General features: G+C 50.0%; 1 protein-coding gene across 1 annotated transcript in view; it reads right to left on the bottom strand.

The window, feature by feature from the left end:
• Window positions 1-22,987, bottom strand: part of ADCY1 (adenylate cyclase 1) — a 106,979-nt gene that overhangs the window by 66,043 nt on the left and 17,949 nt on the right. Inside the window, exons 3-4 of the mRNA XM_027539292.1 lie at window positions 12,749-12,867; window positions 6,623-6,734 (exon numbers count right to left, since the gene is read on the bottom strand). Coding sequence (XP_027395093.1) covers window positions 6,623-6,734; window positions 12,749-12,867 — 231 coding nt within the window. The remainder of the gene's footprint in view (window positions 1-6,622; window positions 6,735-12,748; window positions 12,868-22,987) is intronic.

The following is a 22,987-nucleotide window of genomic DNA, read 5'->3' as shown; positions in this document are numbered from 1 at the left end:
ACGGTATCTGGCAATCAGTGGGAAAACAACGGGTCCCAGAGAGGCTGGCTCAGTCAGTCAGTTAATAAGTTGTGCCCAACTCTTTGTGTCCCCGTGGACTGTAGCCTCCCAGACACCTCTGTCCATGGGATTTCCCAGGCAAGAGTACTGGGAAATGACAGGTTGTCATTTCCTTTTCCAAGGGATCTTCCTGACCCAGGGACCGAACCTGCTGTCTCCTGACTGCATCTCCTACAAAGGCAGGCATATCCTTTACCACTTGAGCCACATGGGAAGCCCCCACTGAGGCATACTCTTCAATAATAAACAGTCACATGTACATATCTGCTCCTGGTCTCCAAAAACAATGGAGAGGCAACCCCAGACACAGCACAGATGCCTAAATGCATGGGGTGGGAGAGATGGTGGGGCAGGGCAGTATGTTGGCCCTGCAGATACTTGGCAGTATCCAAGTATCTTGTCTCAGAGTCTCCACTGTGGGATGGAACCATACCAATATTTTATGTACTTAAAAAGAAAAATTAATTTAACACAGCGATGCCTAAAAATCAAAACCAAACTAAATTAAACCTAATTATAACCTCGCTGGTAGCATGATCACACAGCAAAGAACTATTCCAGGTGAGGAGAAAACACATATTTGACTATATATCAGTGCTGTGTGCTATGCTTAGTCACTCAGTCATGCCCAACTCTTTGCGACCCAATGGACTGCACCCATCAGACTCCTCTGCCCATGAGATTCTCCAGGCAAGAATACTGGAGTGGGTTGCCATGCCCTCCTCCAAGGGGTCTTCCCAACCCAGGGATGGAATTCAGGTTTCCCGCATGGCAGGTGGATTCTGTATCCTCTGAGCCACCAGGATATACAGCTTCTCTGGTAGTTCAGTGGTGAAGTATCCGCCTGCAATGCAGGAGACACAAGTTCAATCCCTGGGTCAGGAGGAGGGCATTGCAACCCACTCCAGTATTCTTGTCTGGAGAATCCCATGGACAGAGGATCCTGGCAGGCTGCAGTCCATAGGGTCGCAAAGAGTTAAACACAACTGAAGTGACTGAGTACGCATGCACACACACACTAGTGGGATGTAATCCAAGGACAAGATCACCGCAGAAACCGCTAAAGAAACCTTAGATTGTATTCAGTGGTCTTATTGAGGGTAATAATATTGTTGATGCTATTTTGAATCAATTGTACATAAAAGAATGAAACAAAAAATTATACTACTGTCATTAGAGTTTCCAAAATCAAAGGAAAAGAGACACAAATGTAAAAATCAAAGGACTAAGTGAATTGGAAATATCCATATGAAGTCAGAATTTGTTTCCATTTTTCTAAAAAACATCTTCCACCTCTGTCTTTTGGAAAGTCACAGGGCCAGAGACAACCCGGATTACAGGCTGGAAAACCCACTTCCTGCTGAGAGAAACTAGAGCTTCTGAAAAATGCCACATCTGTGTATGAGGCAGGAATATGCTAGGAGGGTGTGGGCCAAGTCACCAGGAAGCAGGAGGTAACCTCAGGCTCATCCCCTTGGTGGATCCAGTCCTGAAACTTGATAAAGAAATGAAAAGAATCAAGCGTTCACTGAGGATAATCAAACAGCTCATGAGTAAATGTTCTTCATTTTTAAAGAATCACGTGCTAATAAATGCAGAAGAAACAACAGGATCAGAAAACTGACCCTGAGTGTGTAAACCCTAGTGAATACAGATCAGCCAAGCTTTTGTGGCAACTGCTGTGACCCTCGGGCACATCGTCTTGGGAAGCCCATAACAACACAGGAACCTCAGATCCACACGTCCCGGTGAGAAGAGGCCAGCAGAGGAGCAAGCACAGGGGAGAAGCAAAGTGATCAGGGAAGTGTCGTTAACACAGATGAGAGCTCAGGACCTAAGGCAGGCACAGAAGGTCAGCTCGTTCAGGTGCCTGGACAGGTCGCGAGAAGTACAGAGCACACCCACTCCTGGGGCTGAGCTGCCACCAAGGGCAGCAACGTCAGCAAGGAAAAACCAAAACCAAGACGCATGTGGCACATCCAGTATATGTGGCACAGTAGTATAATTTTTTGTTTCATTCTTTTATGTACAATTGATTCAAAATAGCATCAACAATATTATTACCCTCAATAAGACCATTGAATACAATGTGTGTATCCATCTGGTTTTTTGGTTTTTGTATGCTATGAAGGTCTGATATCTCAGGGGCCTTGCTGGTAGGAAAGGATGCCTCCTGCTGACCAGGGCTGGCTAATTCCTGGAGACAGTAGATAGCTTGTTCCTGTCCCACTGGCAGATCAGAGCCCACACTTTTTCTGTGGACTCTCATACTCCTGCCACTGTTCCCGCCCTAATCACCAGGGTAGGGACCAGGGGGCAGGAGACACCGACAGCGCAGAGCCCTCACCATCCACACTGTCCAGCCCTGTGTCTGCTCATCGCCATGGAAACACCCATAAAGCTCCACCCCCTCTCCTAGCCTCTCTGCCTCCTGGGCACCCAGTGGTCCCTCCTCTGGGGGACTGTGATTGATAGAGCATCCTTCTCTGGCCTTAGCTCCCCTGCCATCACTGTCACCTCTGAAAGATGGAGCATTTTCTGCCATATCAGTAAACAAGGATGTCACAGCCATCAGAGATTGCAGCCCTCCGTGTGTGAGCCCTGAGGGAACTCAGGAAGGAAAATACCTGCCATCTAGCAGCCATCAGACTGCAGCCACTTACTACCACTGAGCCCAGAGGAAACTCAGGACATGAAAAACCCAGGAAGCGGCCCCAGATAGCTGAGGGCATATCAAAGGGATGATTCCACCGAGCCCAGACTTGCATCTTCCCATACACAGAAAAGCACTAAGTTCCTTAACTTGGGTTATCTGTTTTTAATTAAAAATAATTTTTTGATGACCAGACTATCTGCCCTTTGTTGCAAAACCTCTATATAACCTGGCTCTCTCCTTGCCTCCTTGGAGCAGTTCTCTCGGGGTCACTTGAGATACTGTCTCCTGGGCTTGAAGTCCTAAAAATTCCCACCAAATTAAACGTAACTCTCAGCTTCTGGGTTGTGAACATTTTTTAAGTCAACACCTCCATAAATTAAAATCCACAGGCACCACCCAGACATACATCCATCTCACGTGAATCCTGACTGAAACAAATGAGCTCTGAAGAAGAGACGCGTTTGAGACAAGCAGGGTGACCACACCCAGAGGAGGACTCAAACTGGCACCAGCCACAGCGTGCCGGACAGAGGAGCCACTCTCCAAGGCTGCAAGGATGTGGCATGGTGGTGGGCAGGATCTGGGGGGAGGCTGCAGACCCACAAGACTGGCCGGATGTTAGTTCTATCAAAGAGGATTGTGAGTGCCTGGGGGCGGTTGCTATGTTACTCTCTAACTTTGTGCATGTGTGAGTTTCCTAAAACCTTCAAGGGCCGGGTTTACATCTGACTTGTTCCCACTGCATCCCCATTACCCAGGACAATTCGGGCACACAGTAGAGACCTGGCTGCTGTTTTCTGAACCCAACTAAGGACACGTGCTTTCTCGGTGACACACAGAGGCACCACATCCTCTTCTGCACGGCACTCCAGGCCCCTTCCAGGCCACCCTGCCTCTCCCTTCACTGCTCCTCTGCACCGAGGCCCCAAGTCAGCCTTGCTCCCCACATCTCGCTCCTCCCTCTGCCTGGAGCACACCTCCCCACAAAGGGACCTGAGCCACTGCAGCTGCTGAACAGAAAGTTTCCTCCAGCAAACGGGGTGGGTGAGTTTCCACAGGTGACCTAATGCAAATGACAGACTCATTAGAGTTCCAAACATCTACTGGTTTTTCAACAAACAATATTTATTCCCTGCTAATCAAAGGATAATTAAAGAAATCCAGGTTCATTATCCAGGATGCAGAAAGTTCAGAAAATTAACTATTATATCTTACAGCTTAGCAATAACCATGGTTACTCCGGGATATTTCATTCCAGACTTCCTTTTTCTCTCTGGCACTCATGTAAGTGCGTGTATAGTATGTGCACACGCAGTGTGAAATTCTATTCTATTCTATTCTATTCTATATGCAACTTTACATTCTACTTTGATCACTTGAAATCGTACCCTTGGGTCGGTTTTCCAAGCTAAGTTCAGGTGATGGTCCCATGGCCGCCCCCTCCAGGCTGTGCTCACGATATCGCTTTACATCCTGACCATTTTTCAGTCAGCAAAATCCGGGTTTCACAAAACTGGCTCAAGGTCTCCCTGGCTGGGTTGTAATCTCCCTGGCCAAGGCTCTCTGACTCCGTTCTGGGGCTCCAGTCCGCCCCTCACCCCCACCAACAGCAGGTGCACAGGCAGCTTTGCTGAAGAACACTATGGAGCAGAGGCACAGCTGGACTCAGCACGTGTCAGGCCTGGACGTGGCCAGCTCCATGCGGCCATGGGACCAGCTGTCAGAACAGGAAGGCATGACCCCCTGAAATGACCCAAGGACAGTTTCCTGAGGGGGAGGAAGAAAGATAGGGATAGGAAGGATGGACAGGAACATACAGCCAAGCAGCTTAGAACTGGGTGGGGAGCTCCGCCCTCCGACAGGCTTCCATGGGCCCCTTTCAGAATCATCCAGAGTAACACAAGTAACTGGGAAATAATGCCCTCACTAACACAAGTCATCACAGTCATCCATCAGGCACTGGACCCCTTACACTCCTGGCCAAGTGCTCCTGTGTCGGGTCCTCATGGTCTGGGAAGGCTCCCAAAGCGTCTGAGTTCAGGGACAACAAGGACTGGCCAAGCCCAAGGGCTGATGTCCCCAGGGAGAGCCCCCTGGCAGACCCCGCATACCCCAGGAATGCTTGGACCTAAAGAGGGGAAGCCTCTGCACTCGTCCGAGCTCTCTAACCACCCATGATGTGTGCAGGTCAGCTGCCTGGCCCTGGGCACCAGCCTGAATCCAATGCATCCCCTTCTCGTGCCTGACAATGGCCACGCCGGGGTCGAGAACAAGCTCTTGCTGGAAACAGTCCCTGAAGGATTCCTGGTGTTATGACCAGAGCTGAAGACCATGCTCTCACCTGCCCGTCACCCCTGAGGACCAGTCCGCCTGGCCCAGCCGACATGAGGCCAACATGGACCCAGGCTCATCTCCGTGGCTGGCACACCAGGAACCTTCCCCACCTCCCCCATGCCTCCTGGAAGCTGCCAGAGGGGCAACTGCTTTGTCCGGGAAGACCACTTTCCCATGGGAAAAACTGACATCCAGAGATGGGCCCACCCCCAACAGGTGGTGGTGGAGCAAGGCTAAACCCAGGACAGGTGTTTCTCCGTAAATCCAAAGGGTGTGGCCAGTTTCCGAGATAGACACAGACATCAGAGCAAACACAGATCTAAAATAGATCCGATAAATGGAGGAAAGGTCAAAAACACAGTGCACATCTGCGGTCATCAGCCGTGGATCAGGGTAAACAAACCGTCAGCGCCTATGGAGATGCAGACAGGCACACTGTGAGTCTAACCACCCACCAGGGCCCTTCATAAAGGAGGATGTGTTTGCTTCCCCGGGGTCGCCACAGCTTCCACACAGGGCGCTCGGACATAAAACAAGCACATACACAAGGAAAACACGCCCGGTGCTCCTCAGAACAGGACACAAGCAGATAAGGGTGAAAATATACTGAAGACACAAAATGTCAATGCACGACCAGAGAAAGAAAGCAATAAATAAGAAGCAAACGAGGCCATTTTAATGTTGGGCTTCCTCACGGTCAGTCACCTCAACAAGGACAAAAGATAGAAATTGCTTCTAGAGAAGAAACAATTTCTAGGGAAGTCGGAAGCTGCACTCGAAGGTACATGGCAGGTTAGACGCGTAGATGCAAAGATCAGCGAACCTGAAGGCACAGCAGTATAAACTGTCCAAAATGAAATAGAAAAAAAAAATTTTTTTTAATAAAGATCATCATCTTGGACTTCCCTGATGGCACAGTGGATAGGAATCCACCTGTCAATGGAGGGGAGATGGTTCAATCTCTGGTCCAGGAAGATTCCATATGCCACAGAGCAACCAAGCCCATGCACCGCAGCTACTGAGCCTGTGCTCTAGAGCCCAGGAGCCACAACAGCTGAGCCCACGTGCCACGGCTACTGAAGCCCACAGACCTTAGATGTGACCTGTCCCAGGAAAATCTCAAAACCCCAGTGCTCAACCCACAGCATAGAAAAGGGGACAGGCATCCTGAGATGTCACCAAGTGACCCCCAGCAGTCACGTTTCAAGTCCAGGTAGTCGTCCCGGAAAAGGGCAGTGCAGGCCTGCTCCAAAGAACCCTCCCTCCACCAAGGTCAGCCCAAGCAACATCTGCCAAGGAACAGGAGGTGCAGGGTGGCCCGCAGGCAGTCCACACACACAAAGGGCCCCACAACCCAGCCAGTGCCTCCGCCTGCCCAGGGCCCTTCACTGGAGGTGTGACTGGGTTCATGCAGCCTCTTGCCATCTGCAAAGGCAGCAAGCACTCTGGTCCCAGGGTAGGAACCAGTGAGGCTGAAACAACAGCCAAGACCACATCTCCACCAGAGGATCCACCAGGCATGTCCTGGCCCCAGGAGCAACTTCATCAGACGAAAGGGGTGGCTGTACTTACTGTGGCCAGCTCGTCAAACTTCCCGAAGAGCTCATTGAGGAGTTTCACCAGCTCCTGGGCCGTGCACTGTGACGCCAAGCCTGTGAAGCCCACGATGTCTGCAAAGAGGATGCTGCAAGACAGAGAGGTACCAGCTGCCCTCTTCCATGGGCTCAGACAGACGTCACCTGAAACCACAGCCCTCTGCGTATCCCTGCTGGATCCGGGACAAGACTGAGGTTGGGAGAAGCCGGGGGACTCCTCGGTCACAGAGGGAGGAAATGCTGGAGCCACTCAGAGTTCCTGCTGACTCCTCCCAGGACACAGGGAGCAGCTCAACGTCCACCAGGCCTGCTCCACTTTCTGGGGTGGCCTGGTGATGGGGTCATGGCTGGTGGCAGGTGAGCAAAAGTGACATGTTCTCAAGGAATGAGCAGCCCTCACACCATCTCCCCACCCCTACCCCACAACTGATGCCAGTGACTGAGCCCAGGCCTTGTCCAACCCCCCAGGGGTGCTGTGCTGTGTGCAGGGCGCCCTTCGGTCAGCTACAAGGGTGAAAGCAACATCTCTCTTAGATGCTGGGCATCCGTTAACTACAGTACCCATGTCAGGGTAAACAACACCGTGTCTACCCACAGTACACAACCAGCAACCTGGATGCTGCAAAGACTTTAAAAGTCTTAAGTAACGAATCAACACAGAGGATCAAGGCAGGACGGAGAACTTGTAAAGCAACAGAGAGCTTCCCCTAGCCATACATTTGGAAGAGGTGGGGTTCCTGCTGATCCCCCAAGTACCTTGATCCCCCACAGGTGTGGGGATGATGGAGAGCTGACCAGGGGCCTAGCTCAGAACAAGCTGCTCCACGGGAACCATGAGGCCTGATCACAGAGTTCCTGGACCAGTAGCAGGTGTCACCTCCAAAGCACTCACCCCAGGGGAACACCCCTCACTCCTGAAGACACTGTATGGCCAACCTTTGTCACCTTCAGCCAAAAGCACCGTCAGCTATGAGACCTGGGAGGTCACTCACATGGTACTGGAGAGACTGACGAGACATAAACGTGCATCTCCAGTTTAAACGAAGAAAGTGATGTGTACAGGAATTTGTCCTTTTGACACAGTTGTGTTCATATCTTAATTCCTGATGCCAGATCTTAACTCAGGGTTGAATTTTCAATAATACCTCATGTCAGAAAGTGGGGACCCACATTACAGGCAGAAAGTGGGAACCCACATCTCAGAGAGGCTTCTGTGAGCAAGCCAAGTGCAGAGAGCAGCTTCACCCCAGGCCAAGTCTCATATGCCGTTATAATCCTCTAACTGCAGAACAGCATCCCCACTGAGACTGAGAGGAGCTTAAGGAGGCAGACCTGACTTGTACATCCCACTGTACCAAACACAGAGCAACAGGAGACACATATCTGTGTTAGGAATGAATGAACGGGTAAAAACTGTGTCTAGGCTACAGGTGTGGCACTGATACTGAGAAGCTGAGCAAAGGGACTGCAAGAGTGGGCGGAGACAAACAACAGTTTTCTCCCCTCTGTTTAGTATAAAATTCATGCTTCTTCACACCTCTGAGGATCCAGCGTGTTTTATTCCTTCTCTATAACCACCCATGCATTCTCACGCCCTCCTCTAGCCTCTGGTTTCTCAGCCTCTGCTCATTCATTTAGTTCCATAAACACTGACTGAGCACTGCCCACCTCCACGCTTGGAAAGCCCCCAGCGTTTCCCTGCCTGTCCACCTCCACAACCCACGGGAAACCTCACCCCTAAACCACCCAGGTAGTGGATCTCTTACACCCCAGGCCCCTGTCCTCAGGAGCTCAACATCTGGGAAAGAAGGCACAGAGCACGGAGGGACAAAGCACAGGGAAGCAATGATATGGTAAGGCTAGAATTCACCCACTTCAAGGACGCAGCCAGGCTGGAGCAGGGTCTGGAGCCTATCCAGGGATTTTCCAGACAAACAAGAAAGGAAGGAAGGAGGGAAGGAGGAAGAAAAAAAGGAAGAGGGGATTGATTCAGAAGTGCAAATAGTATGTGGAAACTAAGAATGGGTGAGAAACCATATAATAACTTATCAAAAGCTGAGAGAGGCAGACTGGCTGGGACATGGACACAACAGTAAGCAGTGGGACACAAGTATCCAAGAGGAGAGGCTCCTGAGTGTGGTGAGAAGTGGCGGGGAGAAGTGGTGAGACCTTGGATTCCAGAAGGACTGTCCAGCTCTGCTGGTTATGGCAATGTGCTGGGACGTCAGGCAACCTACCCAATACTTTCACATGTCAGTCTTTCCATCTTTAAAGTGCGAATAAGACCAGAGTCCAGATGATAGGTTGTGAGGGTTACATGGATTAACAAAGCACTTAGAATAACACCTTGCACCTACTAAGAGCTCACCAATTGCTTAGTTGCAATAATTTGTGAGTGTTACAATGCAATAAATACTTAATGAAGGATCTACATGTTAGGCAGTGTTCTGGATGGATGCTTGGGACTTCGCAGTGAGCAAAAAGATCCACACATCACTGCCCTCCAGAAGTTTCCATTCTAGTTGGAGGAGGTGGATGCTCACAGTGTGTCAAAGGTGACAAGCGTAACTACGGAGGAACATGAAGCAGGGAAGACGGGTGTGGAGCTCTGAGCAAGTCAGGTGACATTCGAGTCCTGAAGGGAGGAGAAGGGGAGCCAGGAAGACACCAGACAAGGTTCCCCAGGCAGAGAGAACAGCAGCTGGTACTGCTGTGATTTTCGCTGGGTACAGAATGCTTATCTTTCTAGTTCAGCTTTTGAATAAGCCAGGCCACTGCCTGGTGGCCTCCACGGTTTCTGATGAGAAATCTGCTAGAAACTTTATTAAAGTTCTATTTTTTATTATTAAATTATTTATCTTTATTATTAATCTGATGAGAAACTTTATTAAAGTGCTTCTCTCCTCCTGCTTTCAAGATTCTGTCCATGTCTTTGGCTTTTGACAGTTGGATTATGATGCGTGCAGCTGTGGTTCTCTTTGAGTTTATCTTATTTGAGCTTCTCTGATGTAGTTAAGTGTTCTTCACCAAATTTGGGACATTTGGGGCCACTGTTTTTTTCAATTTTTCTTCCCCTTTTTCTCTTTGCTCAGACTCTCATCATGAGTGTGTTGCTACGTTTGATGGTGTCCCTCGGTTCTCTGTTCATTTTTCCTCATCCTTTTCTTCATTCTGTTCTTCAGACTAGATAATTTCAAATGACTTATCTTGAAATTCACTGATTCTTTCTTCAGTCTGCTCAAATCTGCTGTTAAGCCCCAGATGAATTTTTCATTTTATTTTTCACTTTTGAAATTTCTATTCAGTTGTTCATTTACATAATTTTTACTTTTTTATTGGTATTCTTTATTTGATGAGAAATCACTCTCATATTTTCTTTTAGTTTCTTAGACATGGTTTGTTCTTTGAACACATCTACGATAGCTGATTTTAAAGGTACTGCCAAATAAGTTCAATGTCTGGCCTTCCTCTGGGATAGTTTCTATTGACCTCTTTTTAAATATACTCTTATGTAAGCCATGCATTCCTGTTTTTAGCTTGTTTCATATGTTTTTATTGAGAACTGGGTAATATAACACGGCAACTCTGAAAAACATATCCCCCTCAGGGTTTGTTGCTGTTACTGTTTATACTATTGCTTCTTTAGTGACTTTTCTGAACTAATTCTATAAAGTCTGTATTCTTTGTTACGTGACACTACTAAAGACTTCGCTTCGTTAACTTGGTATAGTGTTCAGTTAATGACTAGACAGAAATTTTCTTAGATGTTCGGAGCAAATAAATTTCTCAATCTTTGACAATGGTGTGTATGTGAATGTTGGGACATGCTTTCAACACTCAGCCAGGCCATACTGGGCTTGGACATAACAGGACTGTAGACAGCCCAATGAGATGTCCATATTTGGGCTGTAGAAAGATGTCACTGAATCCTGATGGAGGGTAGCCAGGAGGGCTATGGTGTAGCTGGCACTATCTGTGACAGCGAACCTCAGCTTCCTCTCCTGTCTCAGGGCTGTCCTGCCTGCACCAAGCACACTGGCCCACCACAGGACACGTGCTTAGTCGCTCAGTCGTGTCCAACCCTTTGCGACCCCATGGACTGTAGCTCACCAGGCACCTCTGTCCATGGGGATTCTCCAGGCAGGAATTCTGGAGTGGGTTGCCATGCCCTCCTCCAGGGGATCTTCCCAAAACAGAGATCGAACCCAGGTCTCCCACATTGCAGGCGGATTCTTTACCAGCTGAGCCACAAGGGAAGCCCAAGAATACTGGAGTGGGTAGCTTATCCCTTCTCCAGCGGATCTTCCTCACCCAGGAATCGAACCGGGGTCTCCTGCATTGCAGGCAGATTCTTTACCAGCTGAGCTATCAGGGAAGCCCATCATAAGACTTGGACAGAGATTTTTCAGCAGCAAAGGGGAGCAGTAACTTGTCACATCTGTATTACCATTATAGGAGAGGAGAGGAAGAGAAAGGCACTTGGGTGCTCCGTGCACGTGCCCACCTCTACCTGCAGCCCCAGAAGACCCCTGATGTCTGATGCTTTCCTTGATGTATGCAGATGCTCTGCCCTGGCAAGGTGTGCCCTGGATTATTGTGGTAGTCTGGTCTTCTCAGCAGGGCATTTGGTCACTAAATCGAGTTCTTACCCAGTAACAAAAGGTAATGTGCAAAGTGGAAAGGTCTAGGCAGACATCAGCATCAGCCAATCCTAGACTAGCTTCAGCCCTATCACTCACTGGCCAGGGAGTCCTGCACACTCACCTCACTTTGCTGAAGCTCAAGTTCCTCATCTATAAAGTAGAGGTGACAGTGCTCATGGATATCAAGGGTGTGATGATATTAAACAGAACCAAGTGACCTTTCCTGACTGGGCTTGAACGTTGGCCTCACATATCAGGCCTTAATCCCATTTGGCTTCACCATCTTCTGTAGGAAGACAAAACTGGTCCTTATCAAGAGACATAACAGTGGGAGTGAGTGCACTCACCAGACAGCTGTTAGCCACACCAGCCCACACACAGGAGCGCTTGGACCCTGACAAGGACGGGCTGGCAGCAGTGGGCCTTGGCTCATTCAGACAAACAAGCACCAGCTCGTGGGGACCCAGTCTGCAGCACTCGACACAGACAGAAAGAGGAATTTCTTATCCTTTTGTGTCCACAGGGGCTCAGTGGGCAGGGAGGCCTGACACCAACACCCAAGAAAACCAGCAAAGACCACAAGGAGAGAGAGTGCGTGGGTCCTTCAAACCATCATTTCCTACCTGACACTTTTGTCAAGTATTACCCCAGACAGGAAACACTGCTATTCTAAGTACCTTTAAAGGCAATGCATGATTTAATATAATAAATTACATTTTAACAGAATCTTTAAAAACAAATTAGCAAACTTTAGAGTGTCCAGGGAAAGTTGGTTCATTCCAAGGGCTCGGTTTCCTCACCTATAAAATGGGAATAACCATCTCTACCTCCTGGGGCTGCCAAGAGATAAACAGAGTAAAAGAAACACCTACCCCAGAGCCCAGCACGAACTAGAACAATGCTCAGTTATTAACCTGATACAGGCAAATTCCCAGTTCAACGGCCACTGCCCAAGTCTGGCTAAGGGACAGAGTTCCCATGCTCTCCAGACAATACAGGAAACAGAAGGTGAAGAAATGAGAAATAGCTACTGTGAAATGCATCACCCGAGAAGCCCACCCACACCGCTTGTGGGAACTGCTTCCATGCTGGGCAAGTGCTCACCTGGGCTCCTGACCCACACCTGCTCCCTCCTTCCCCAAAATCAGGGTCCTCTGCTCACCTCTGCCATCACCGCTTCCCCCTCCATCACCTCCACCTTCACCATCACCTCCCACCTCTACCACTACATCCACCATCTTTTCCACCTCCACCATCATCACCCTCCTCTGCCATTACCTCCTTCTCCTCCACCTTCTCGCACCTCCTCCATCACTCCCCACCTACAACATTATCTCCACTTCCACCATCTCCCACCTCCTCCATCACTTCCGCCTCCCCGATCACCCCTCCCACACCTCCATCACCTCCCACCTCAGCTCCCCAGGCCCATCACAGGGCCAAACTAGCGCCAGCTCTACCTCACGTTGTCATGCCGCTGGATGTAAATCTTGTGGAAAATCCTCTCAGGGGGCTTCAGGAAGTCCTCCTTCATCTCCATGGCAACATTCCGAGGCAGGAGGCTCATGAGCAGCCGCTCCTGGACAGAAGAGACAGGCTCCTGTGACACAGCAGCTCCTCCCTGTGATTCCTGGACATGCCCAATCCAGTGACCTTGGTGCCAAGGAGCTGCCCTCCACGAGGGGCCCCAGAGCCTCCTCACACACAGCCAGCACATGGTTCAGCCGCATGGTCCCTGCCCAGCCCCAGAGCCTTGGTGGGTTGTGCCCAGGCCTGGACTGTCACCACACAGGTAACTCATTCCCAGAGCACTGGGCAAGCTTGCTGGGGAGAGCTCACCATGTGCCCCAGCTCCAACGAGTGGGGGTCACAGGGAGGAGACACCGCTGCCTCCAACCAGGCCTGTCCAGCCTCACTCCCCACACCACCACCCAACACAGCCTCAAGAGGGACCTCAAGGTGGGCTGCCCATGCCCATCAACAGACAGGAGCCCATGTTCCACAGAGATAAGTGACTTTGGATACAATGTGGCATATTCTCCTGGTCTTGTCTTCTGATCACTCCCAGACCTGCAGGAGTCAAAGGTTCTCCACCCCCAAGAGTATGGACCGAATGCCTGGGCTAATAAGCCACAGGAGCCACGCTGCCCCCGGGGGCTCTGTCACCCTTTCTGGACCTTGGTTTCCTTCTCCAGTCCCCATCTCTCCTCCTCATGACGGATCCTTCCCTGGCCTCAACCCCACCGGTCACACCGTGTCTGAGAAACCATGTTCTAGAAACCTGGGGTGAGACCCCCACTCCTCCCTTTGTCCCTTTCAGAGCCCCTCGCCAACCACACACACTCTGCTTTGGAAAGAAAATAAAAGTGCAGAATTTAGATCCTGCCTGCAATCAAGTAAGACTTCCTACTTACAGGGGTGGACGTGGGGCAGGGAGGGGGCAGTAGTCCCTCCCTCACTCTCTCTCCAGTAGCACCCCCCAACCCGGCTGGGCCCACAGCCCCTGGGCCCTCAGTCTGCTCAATGGAGGAGGCTCAGAAGGGGCCACGTGGATTTCTGGCATCTCCCACTTAGACCAGGTGGCCAGGTGCAGTCCCCAGGACCTGAGACCCTCGTAGACCCCAGGTCTACCCCGCAGTATGAGACCACATCTCTGCCTGGGAGCAGCTGCTCCCCCACGTGACATCCTCTGGAGGGCAATCACAGCAGCAGCAGTGACAAGAGTCACCAAAAGCACTGCCACCTCCAGGAAATGGCCTCAGGGGCCTGGGGTAGGGGTGTGAGGGCTTTACCCCCTTGGCTCCAGATCATAAAGTTATTTTAAGATGGGAGAATGTATCTGATGCATAGGAAGAGTCTCCCCAGGTGACACATCCCCACATACACTTTGGATGGAGGCCAGGCCCAGCCCCACCCGGCACCAGGTGGAGCTCAGTATGTGCCCCCAGGAGAACCAGGCCTGGTCTATGTGGGGTGGTGGGACCCACTGTGGCCCCCACATGGCTCGAGGCTGGACAGACCCCCACACTCAGGAGGAACATTGCAAGAGCACAGCACAGCGGGAGAGGCCCCTCCAAGATGGAAGTACCAGTCTAAGTGAGCATGTGAGAGCAGCCTCGGGGACAGAAAGTCCCAGTGCCCAGGGCGTGGGAGCTGGTGTGTAAACTGAGTGTAGACAGGACCTGATCATCCCTTCCTTAGCAGCGGGGCCTCTGGGGACAAGCCTGAGCACCACCCGTGGACAGGAGCCTCTGCAGACGAGCCTGCGGTCCCAGAGAGTACTCGGCAGGGGGCTCACTTGGGCCACCATCAAAGGACCACCTGGAAGCTTCCAGAGATTGTCACTGCCCTGCCCTGAGGCAAGGTGGGAAAACATAAGCAGCTCGATGACAAGGCAGGCCACCCTGGAAGGGCCCTGGGAACACGCAGAGCCCTCTCTGCTGCCCCACATCAGGGGCGTCTACAAGCCCAGGCCCCTCAGGCCACCTGCCAGTCTAGGGGCTCAGGGTGCACCCCAGAGCCCCATGCAGGGGGGTCTCAGGGAGAAGAGTCCCAGGGCCTGCAGGACAGCTGCCTGGCCTCCCATCCCGACTCTGCCTCTTCCAGGGCCATTAGTTAAGCTCTGTCTCAATCCCACCCTGTCTATCAGGGTGATAACCACACCAACCTCCTCAGCAGGGTGTTCTGAGAAGGGGACAAACACCTCAGGCCCTCGCTGACCCACAGGGGTCCCTATCTTGTATCACACCTCCCAGCACTTCCGATGACAGCTCTTCACGGCTTTGCTCTTCTGTCTCCTGCGTCTTTTAAATCTGTCACCTGCTCTTGGAAAAGCACTCGGGTGTCACCCAAGTCAAATCAAGCAAGGGAAATTGTCCTCCCCAGTGCCCGCCTCACGCCTTCCTTCACCGTCTCACAGCCCCAGAACCGACCACTCTCCCTGAGCCTCCCCATCGGTGTCCTGCTGAGGAGAGCCCTCCCCTCTCTCGGTCTCTCCATCACCTCAGCTGTCCTGCACGACTTGGAGTTAGAATAAGGAAACCAGGGCAGCCACCAGGAGGGAAGGACTGAAAAAGCAGAGGGACGCTGACTAGCCCGGGACTTCAAGAGGAAATCAGGGGGCAGGTACGGAGGGTTAGGCCAGGTGCTACTGCAGCCCAGGGGTGCACACCCAGCGCAGCGTGGGGTGCCGAGACAGATGGCTGGGTTAGCACTGTCCCAGGATCCCTTCTCCACCACTAGCACCACAATCTAGCCCCTCATTCTCATCAGGGGACTTGAAAACCTGGAATGAAAGCTGTATTGTCCAGCCTCCTGTTCAACTAGATGTGGCCAAGGAGATAGGAGCTGAAGAATCAAGTGGAAATTTCTGGAATATTCCCTAAAGGCAGTTTGTTCTTCTTCCCTCCTTCTGTTGCTGGGGATACAGTCATGATGGCTGGATCTGTACCAACCGTCTTAGTTCAGGAGGAGGAAAGCTACACGCTACCAATGGCAGACCATTTAACTAGATGGAGACTGTGTTGTGAGGATTGCATGGGTCAGATCTGCATCACTGGCCATAAAGTGCCAGGCCTGCAATACGTATGTAAGAGAAAGAGTTATCTCACTGCATAAGCCACTGTCATATGAAGTTCCTAATAGCAGGCTATATTTCTGACCAAGGGCTGAGCATTAACTCCATCCACAAGATTAGTGATAGTGCCTGAAGCCAACACACATTAATAATCAAGACTTGAAAGTACACAACCTCGCCCACAGGGAGCAAAGCAGCCAGCCATCTGAAAAGATCAAGTGCCCGTCCCTGATTAAAAACAAAAAGCAGCAAACAACTTAGCTGGCTGACATCATAAAGATTATACCTGAAATCCACATCCAATTCCAAACCCAGCCCTCAAGCCTCAGGCAGCAATAAACATTACATTAGAAGCAGACAGCTACATGATGAGTTCTAACTAGTGAAATAAGACACAAAGCCAGAAATCAAAGGGACAAATTTATAAATATGAATCATACAAAATATCCCAGCATTCTATGAAGGCTATATAAAAACCTCAATTTTATCTTGATTATCAAAATGTGACTTAATATATTAACCTTAATAAACATTAGATATTTAAACAACAATTATGAAGACTGTTTCTGAAAAGATGGAAAAGCACTTTTTCCTATTCCCCCACTAAGTACACAAAAAGTCCTGGACATTACATATAAAACAGTCATCTGAAGGCTCTTAAAGGCAGAGGGAAGGAGGCAGAAACCTCTGTGCAAGGGATGGTCTGCAGGTAAGGGCCTGGACTTTCTTTTTGCCTTACATACCCCAGACTGGGTGCTGGAAGGTGGGTGCCCCAGAAATGTCAACAGGCACAGCAGTAAGCTCCAACAAATTCGACCCTCTCTGACTAAAAGATCAGGACAGGGGTAGCCTCAGGAGATGGAAACTGCTATACAATAATTGTCCCACTCCAGGCAAACCACTCCAAAAAATCAGCAAAGCTCCATCCTCCCCAGGCTGGGGTGCAGAGAAGCCATGCAGGGAACTCTGCCTGTGCTCGCCACCAGCTGGTAACACCCAGTGCACCCCACCAACCCTGCCCCACTGCATCAGCAGAGCCAAGGGCTTTCCTGCTCCTCCCTCCAAGTCAGAAGCCAGAACTCCCTCCTGCACAGCAGTAAGGAGGTACCCCCACCACCATAAGTCCCAACAGAGGCTCAGTATGGAACCTCGACTTGTACCTCAAGAAGGAAGTATTGAAGTGGTGGTCTCCACTTTCCCCTACCAAATGAAGTCATAGAAATAAGTTCAAATAAGACACAGAGTCCCACACACAATACCCCAGTTGTCCAGGTTCCAATCAGAAATCACTCATCATACAAAGAACCAAAACAATCTCAACAAATGAACAAAGGTTATCAACAGACTCCAACACCAAATGACAATAATCAGAATAACTAACAAGATTTTAAAGCCGTTATCCTAAGAATGATTCAATGAACAACTACAAATATGCTTGCAAAAGTGAAAAAACAGAAACTCTCAGCAAACAAATAAAAGATACAAAAATAATAAAATAAACAAACAAAACAAAACAAAAAAATAAAAAAAGAATCAAATGGAAATTTTAAAACTAAAAAGAAAAACCTGAAATAAGAAGCTCAACAAATGGGAACATCAGAATGGAGGGGACCAAGGAAAGTTTAGTGAACCTTGAAGACAGAACAGTAGAAATTGACCAAACTGAAAAACAGAGAAAATAGACTGGAAAAACAACAGAAGAGTAGAAACAACCCAGACATCCATCAATAGATGAATGGATAAACAGTGAGGTCCATCCACACAGTAGAATACTATTCAGCCATAACAAGGCATGAAGCACTGACCAATGCTACAACACAGATACACCTTGAGAACAGTATGCAAAGTTAAAGAAGCCAGACACCAAAGGCCACATACATATGATTCCATTTATAAGAAACTTCCTGAGCAGGCAAAACCATAGAGACAGAACACAGATTAACAGTGTCTAGAATAAGAAGTGACCACTAATGGGTACAGCTTTCTTTCTGGGGTGATTGAAAATTTTCAAAAAACAGATTATTATAATGGTTACACACCCAAAATATCAGAAAAGTCATTTAGTTGTTTTGAACTTTAAATTGAACTTAATAGTATGTAAACTGAAGAAGGCAATGGCAACCCACTCCAGTACTCTTGCCTGGAAAATCCCATGGACGGAGGGTCCTGGTGGGCTGCAGTCCATGGGGTCGCTAGGAGTTGGACACGACTGAGCGACTTCACGTTCACTCTTCACTTTCATGCACTGGAGAAGGAAATAGCAACCCACTCCAGTGTTCTTGCCTGGAGAATCCCAGGGACGGCGGAGCCTGGTGGGCTGCCGTCTATGGGCTCACACAGAGTCGGACACGACTGAAGCGACTTTAGCAGCAGCAGCAGCAGTATGTAAACTACAGATCAATAGGTTTTTTTAATTAAAAATAAATAACATCTATGGTGGTTTCTAAAGGTGCTGTGAATGAGTCAGATCTGTTTAAAAATCCATCCTATATCACTTTAAAAGAAATTTGCTTTCTCTTGATAGATTTCTTCACACAATGGGAAATCAAAATTGTCAAAGTTTCATTTATCTTGTTAGAATGACAAACTGAGTACACATTGCAAACAATTGCATGCAATTCTGGAATTATGACCTAACAATGGCATTTGAGGCATGTTAGGGACTTTGGAGTGGTGGCCGCTGCAGTCAGGGCAAGGACACTGATCTCAAGAGTCAGACCTTGCAAGCCCAGGCTTCTTGGCCAGGCTGTAGGGAGCAGTAGGGAGGAGGCCCCAAGGAGCTAAGGGGTGACCTTCAGAGGTCTCTCACTCCCTTCCCTATGCTCCCCAGCTCTGACAGGCTCAGACCTCAGGGTTAGACCGCAGTGGGGAGCTGTGATCACATGAGGCCCCCAAGTGGTCTCTGTCTGCTCCCTACCCCCACTCAGTGAAGCAGGTTGTCCAACTCTGCCCCAGCTCTCTCCAAGCTGAAGGATGACAAAGCTGCAGCTTACCAATCTGCCTGCCCTGACTGGAATACCCCACTGGGTGCCCCACCCCACCCCCCATTTACTGAGTGAAAGCCACCTACTGCTCCCCATCTCCCAGCCTCTACCTGGCAAACTCCTACATAACCTTCAAAGCCCCAATCAAATATTTCTATATTTCTTCCAAGGCACACCCCTCCCCCATGTAGCATGCTTCTCAGACCCCCCCCATCCTCCAGTTGGGCCTCCCCACAGGAGCCAACTGCTGCTGTCTCCCATGCAGTCCCACATTTGGCTGAGACCAGGTTCCCTCCATCCCAGGGTCCCTGGAGCCATAGGCCAAGCATTCAGATGTGCTGGGTCAAGGATGACCACCCCCCACAGAAATTCCAGCTGGGCCTCTCCCAACCCACTTGGCACCAAGAGGCAAAGGGCCTCAGGGCAGATACCAGTCATGAATGCAGAACTAGGGGGGCAGAAGCTGCTCCCCTGTGCATCTGTCTGACCTGCATTTCTGAGATTCTGCAATTCTGGCTCCGTCCTCCAAAATCATGAGCAAGGTTACCCTGCACTCTCACAAGGAGTTTCTGTCCTATGGATGATCAGCTTGGAACAACGTTTTCCTCAGAAGTTTCTATGACTCAGCTGTAGAACCACTGGGGTCTGATGATGACTTTGGGGCAAGCTTTTCAGTACTGAGTCAATCGTTTTAATGATCATAGGATGTTTCAGGCTTTCTTTTTCTTCTAGAATCAATTTTAGTAACTAACACCTTTCTGGGAATTTGTCCATTTTGTCTAAGTTTTCAAATATTCTGGCAAAAAAAAATTTAAAAACCTCTAAGTATTTCCCTCTTATCTCTCTTTAACCCAGCTTTATCTCTGTGGCTTGTGTATTCCCGTCCCTAATCATCTTGTGTCTGCTCTTTCTTCTTGGTCAGTCTCTCTAAGGCTTTTCTGTTTCAAAGAACCAACTTTTGTCTGAAACTGAAAGAGACCTATTAAAAAGGCCCTTTCACAGCCCTTTGGAATATTTTAACCCAAAACCTCTGTGTGAGCCTTTTCAATGGCTGAGGAGACATGGGCTATAAAAGGAGAAAGTGGGCCACGGCTGGTTTGGGGGGATTCTGGGCTGTGGCCTCTGCTGTTCTCACTTAGTCACTAGCTACTTTGTGACTCGCCTTATTATCCTTCCCACATCATTTAAATTCTTCAAGCCAGCCCCAGTTCTCAGATTTATAAAACAGAACAAGGTTCTTACATGCTCAGCTACGGACACAGAGACCTAAAATTAAAGATCTAAGAACCTAGAGGAAAGAACCCTTTCAGATCAAGCTCATTCATCTGTTCTGCCAAGACTAGGACAGGACAGAGTTGGGCAGCTCTGTGCAGGGGCCACTGTCTGTTCTGATTCCGGGGGCGGGGGGGTCACTTAAGCATACACAAGTCTCTCTTATAGGAGTCAGCCTCGGGGACACTGACAACTCAGGTAGCTACTTCAAAGCACAGCAGAGAACCTTCCAGAACGAGAGTGTGCCCAGTGAAGCAGATGGGCCCCGTGCCCATCCTCTCCAGCCCCTCTGCTCCTGCGGGCTGCATTGAGGGGAACCGACCACTTCAAACATTCCCACTGGTGAAAACGTCAGAGGAGGCCTTGCTCTGGGAGACTCATCTGGGAGACGAGTCTGGGAGACCATGCCTGCCCACATGTGCAGGAAGGAGGGCAGGAGATAAATACAAACTCAGATTTTGTAGACAAAGCAGATGGATTTCCTTTCAAAACAGCAACCGCAGGGCTAATTAGTTCTAAACAGTGTAGGAGGTGAGGGGATGTTCCTGATTACTGGAGCAATTATCACCTTCTTCTCAGGGTTGTCTTAAAAATCAGTGATTACAGGCATGGAATGCCCACGGGTCCTTCCGGGTTGAGAGCAGGTGAGTGGTGAGAGCTCACGGTGGCATCCTTCCCTACGACAGTCAGAGGCTCTCCCCAAGGGCTGTGATGAAGTGCACCCTGAAACCTGCACAACTAAATCACTTTGCTGAAACTATTTATAACACAGTATTGTAAACCAGTATGTGCACTTAGTCGCTAAGTCGTGTCCAACTCTTTGCGACCCTATGGACTGTAGCCTGCCAGGTTCCTGTGTCCACAGAATTCTCCAGGCAAGAATACTGCAGTGGGTTGCCATTTCCTTCTCCAGTGGATCTTCCTAGACCAGGGATCAAACCCATGTCTCTTGAATTAGCTGGCGATTCTTCATCACTGAGCCAACCAGGGAAGCCCCTATAAACCAACTACACTTCAATAAAAAGTAACCAATCAACATAGGCAAGAACAATGTTGGTGGCAGATTTATGCAGAGTGGGCACATCCCAGGGAGAAGACATCTCCTGGGGCTCAGGAGAAACATCTGCTTCAAGCCACGAAGCACAACCTTCTCCTGCCTACCTCTCAAAGCCTCCAACCGCGATAGCTCCAGGAGGATACTCACCCTGGAAGAAAGGAAAGAACAACCCACCAACATCTAGAGTATCTGCCCTGACCTGCCTCCAAGTCCTGCCTCCACACCGACCCCCCCAAACCTGCATCTGACCCACTGTCTGACCTGCTCGAACACATCAGAGGCCCCACGTCACATGCACATGGTCACATGTACATGCACGTCCTTCCACAAAGTGCAAAGCCCAGCCTCCCTCTCCAGCTCGGCCTCTGCGCTCAAGCTCCTCCCCAACTCAGCCTCGTTCAAGGACCCCACTCCCACCCCTCCAGCCCCAGCGCAGAGTCACCCCACCTCCTGCAGAGGCTGATAGGGGCATACCTGCCGTCACACGGGGGTCACTCTGGAGCCAGATACCCCAGTAACCCCTCCAGAACTGGGGTGCACCCCCAGCATCGCCTTCACAAAACTAGGCTGCACCCACCAACGTCCCCCCACATCACCCTGGGTGCCGCCTGATGGGGTCAGGGCCTGGAGAAGACTCTAGAAGCAGCTATGGAACTGGAATGCTCTGCGACTCGAGCTGAGACATGAAAACACAGACAGATGACAAGCCCGTATGGTTGGGGCACCCCTCACCTGCAACTCAGAGGGCTGCGGTTTTCACACTGACACAGAGGCATGAGTTGAGCAGAGGTGGCTGGCCACATGCAGGCTCCCCTGGCCCAGCCAGGCGGTCCCCAGGCAGGCTTTGATGTCTCAAGTGCCTACGGGTGCTTGAGAGCCCCGAAGGGGTGCCTGAGCCCCATGTGAGCTCGAGGGTTTCCCTTCTGCCACCCAAAGAGACAAGGCTCCCTGAGCTAAAAACAGTCAGGCAAACCAGAGGCAGGGAGTAACCTGAGTGCTGGGTACAAGGCTGCCCAGGGAGACAGCTGTCCTGTGATACCACCTGCCGGTGCAATCGGAAACAGAACAAGTCAGGATGCTGCCTCGCCTCCTCGCAGGACCAGCCAGGGGAACTCATGGGGATGACCCGTCCTCACTCACTTCCACATTCCGTGTGCTCAGCTCTGCAGCAATAGATGAAACCACCAAGGAAGATGACTGATACATTGGAAAACATGAAAGATTGAGTTTTTACACAAAGAAAAGCAGAGCTAGAGGAACAGGCTTGGGCAACACGGGGATCCCTTCAGATGAAGCACCAGCCTTTCTCTAGTGAGAGGCTCGTTCAAACCCACAGGAAAGTCAGAGCATGAGCAGGCAAAGGATTAGAACACACACTCCACACAGAAATACAAATGGTAAGCACACGTGGAGAAGCGGCCACGGCTAGTAACCAGCATCTGAATAAATGGGAGGAACCACGTTCTAACAGGAAGCAGGGAAAAGGGGAGGGAGGGAAAAAGTGCGTCACGAGCAACAGTGGGAATACACACCAGAACCCCGAACGCTGGGCCCACCCCACCCACGGGACTGGGTAGGCCTGAGAATCTCTATTTCTGACAGGTTCCCTGTGAAGCTGGCTCTGTTGGCCCCAGGACCCCACTCAACCACTGCTCCCCAGAGCCCAGTGTAACTAATTATTACTTATAAAGATAAAATGAAGCACAACATGTTTTGGAAAATGCCCAGGACCCAGAGAGAGAAAGAACATCCCATTTGCACTCCTGAGGATATAACCAAAGATATTTCAAGTCTATATGAATAAAGATGC

This window comes from Bos indicus x Bos taurus, chromosome 4, assembly GCF_003369695.1.
Source record: "Bos indicus x Bos taurus breed Angus x Brahman F1 hybrid chromosome 4, Bos_hybrid_MaternalHap_v2.0, whole genome shotgun sequence".
NCBI classification, from domain to species: domain Eukaryota; kingdom Metazoa; phylum Chordata; class Mammalia; order Artiodactyla; family Bovidae; genus Bos; species Bos indicus x Bos taurus.
This window is presented reverse-complemented; position numbering and strand designations above follow the sequence as displayed.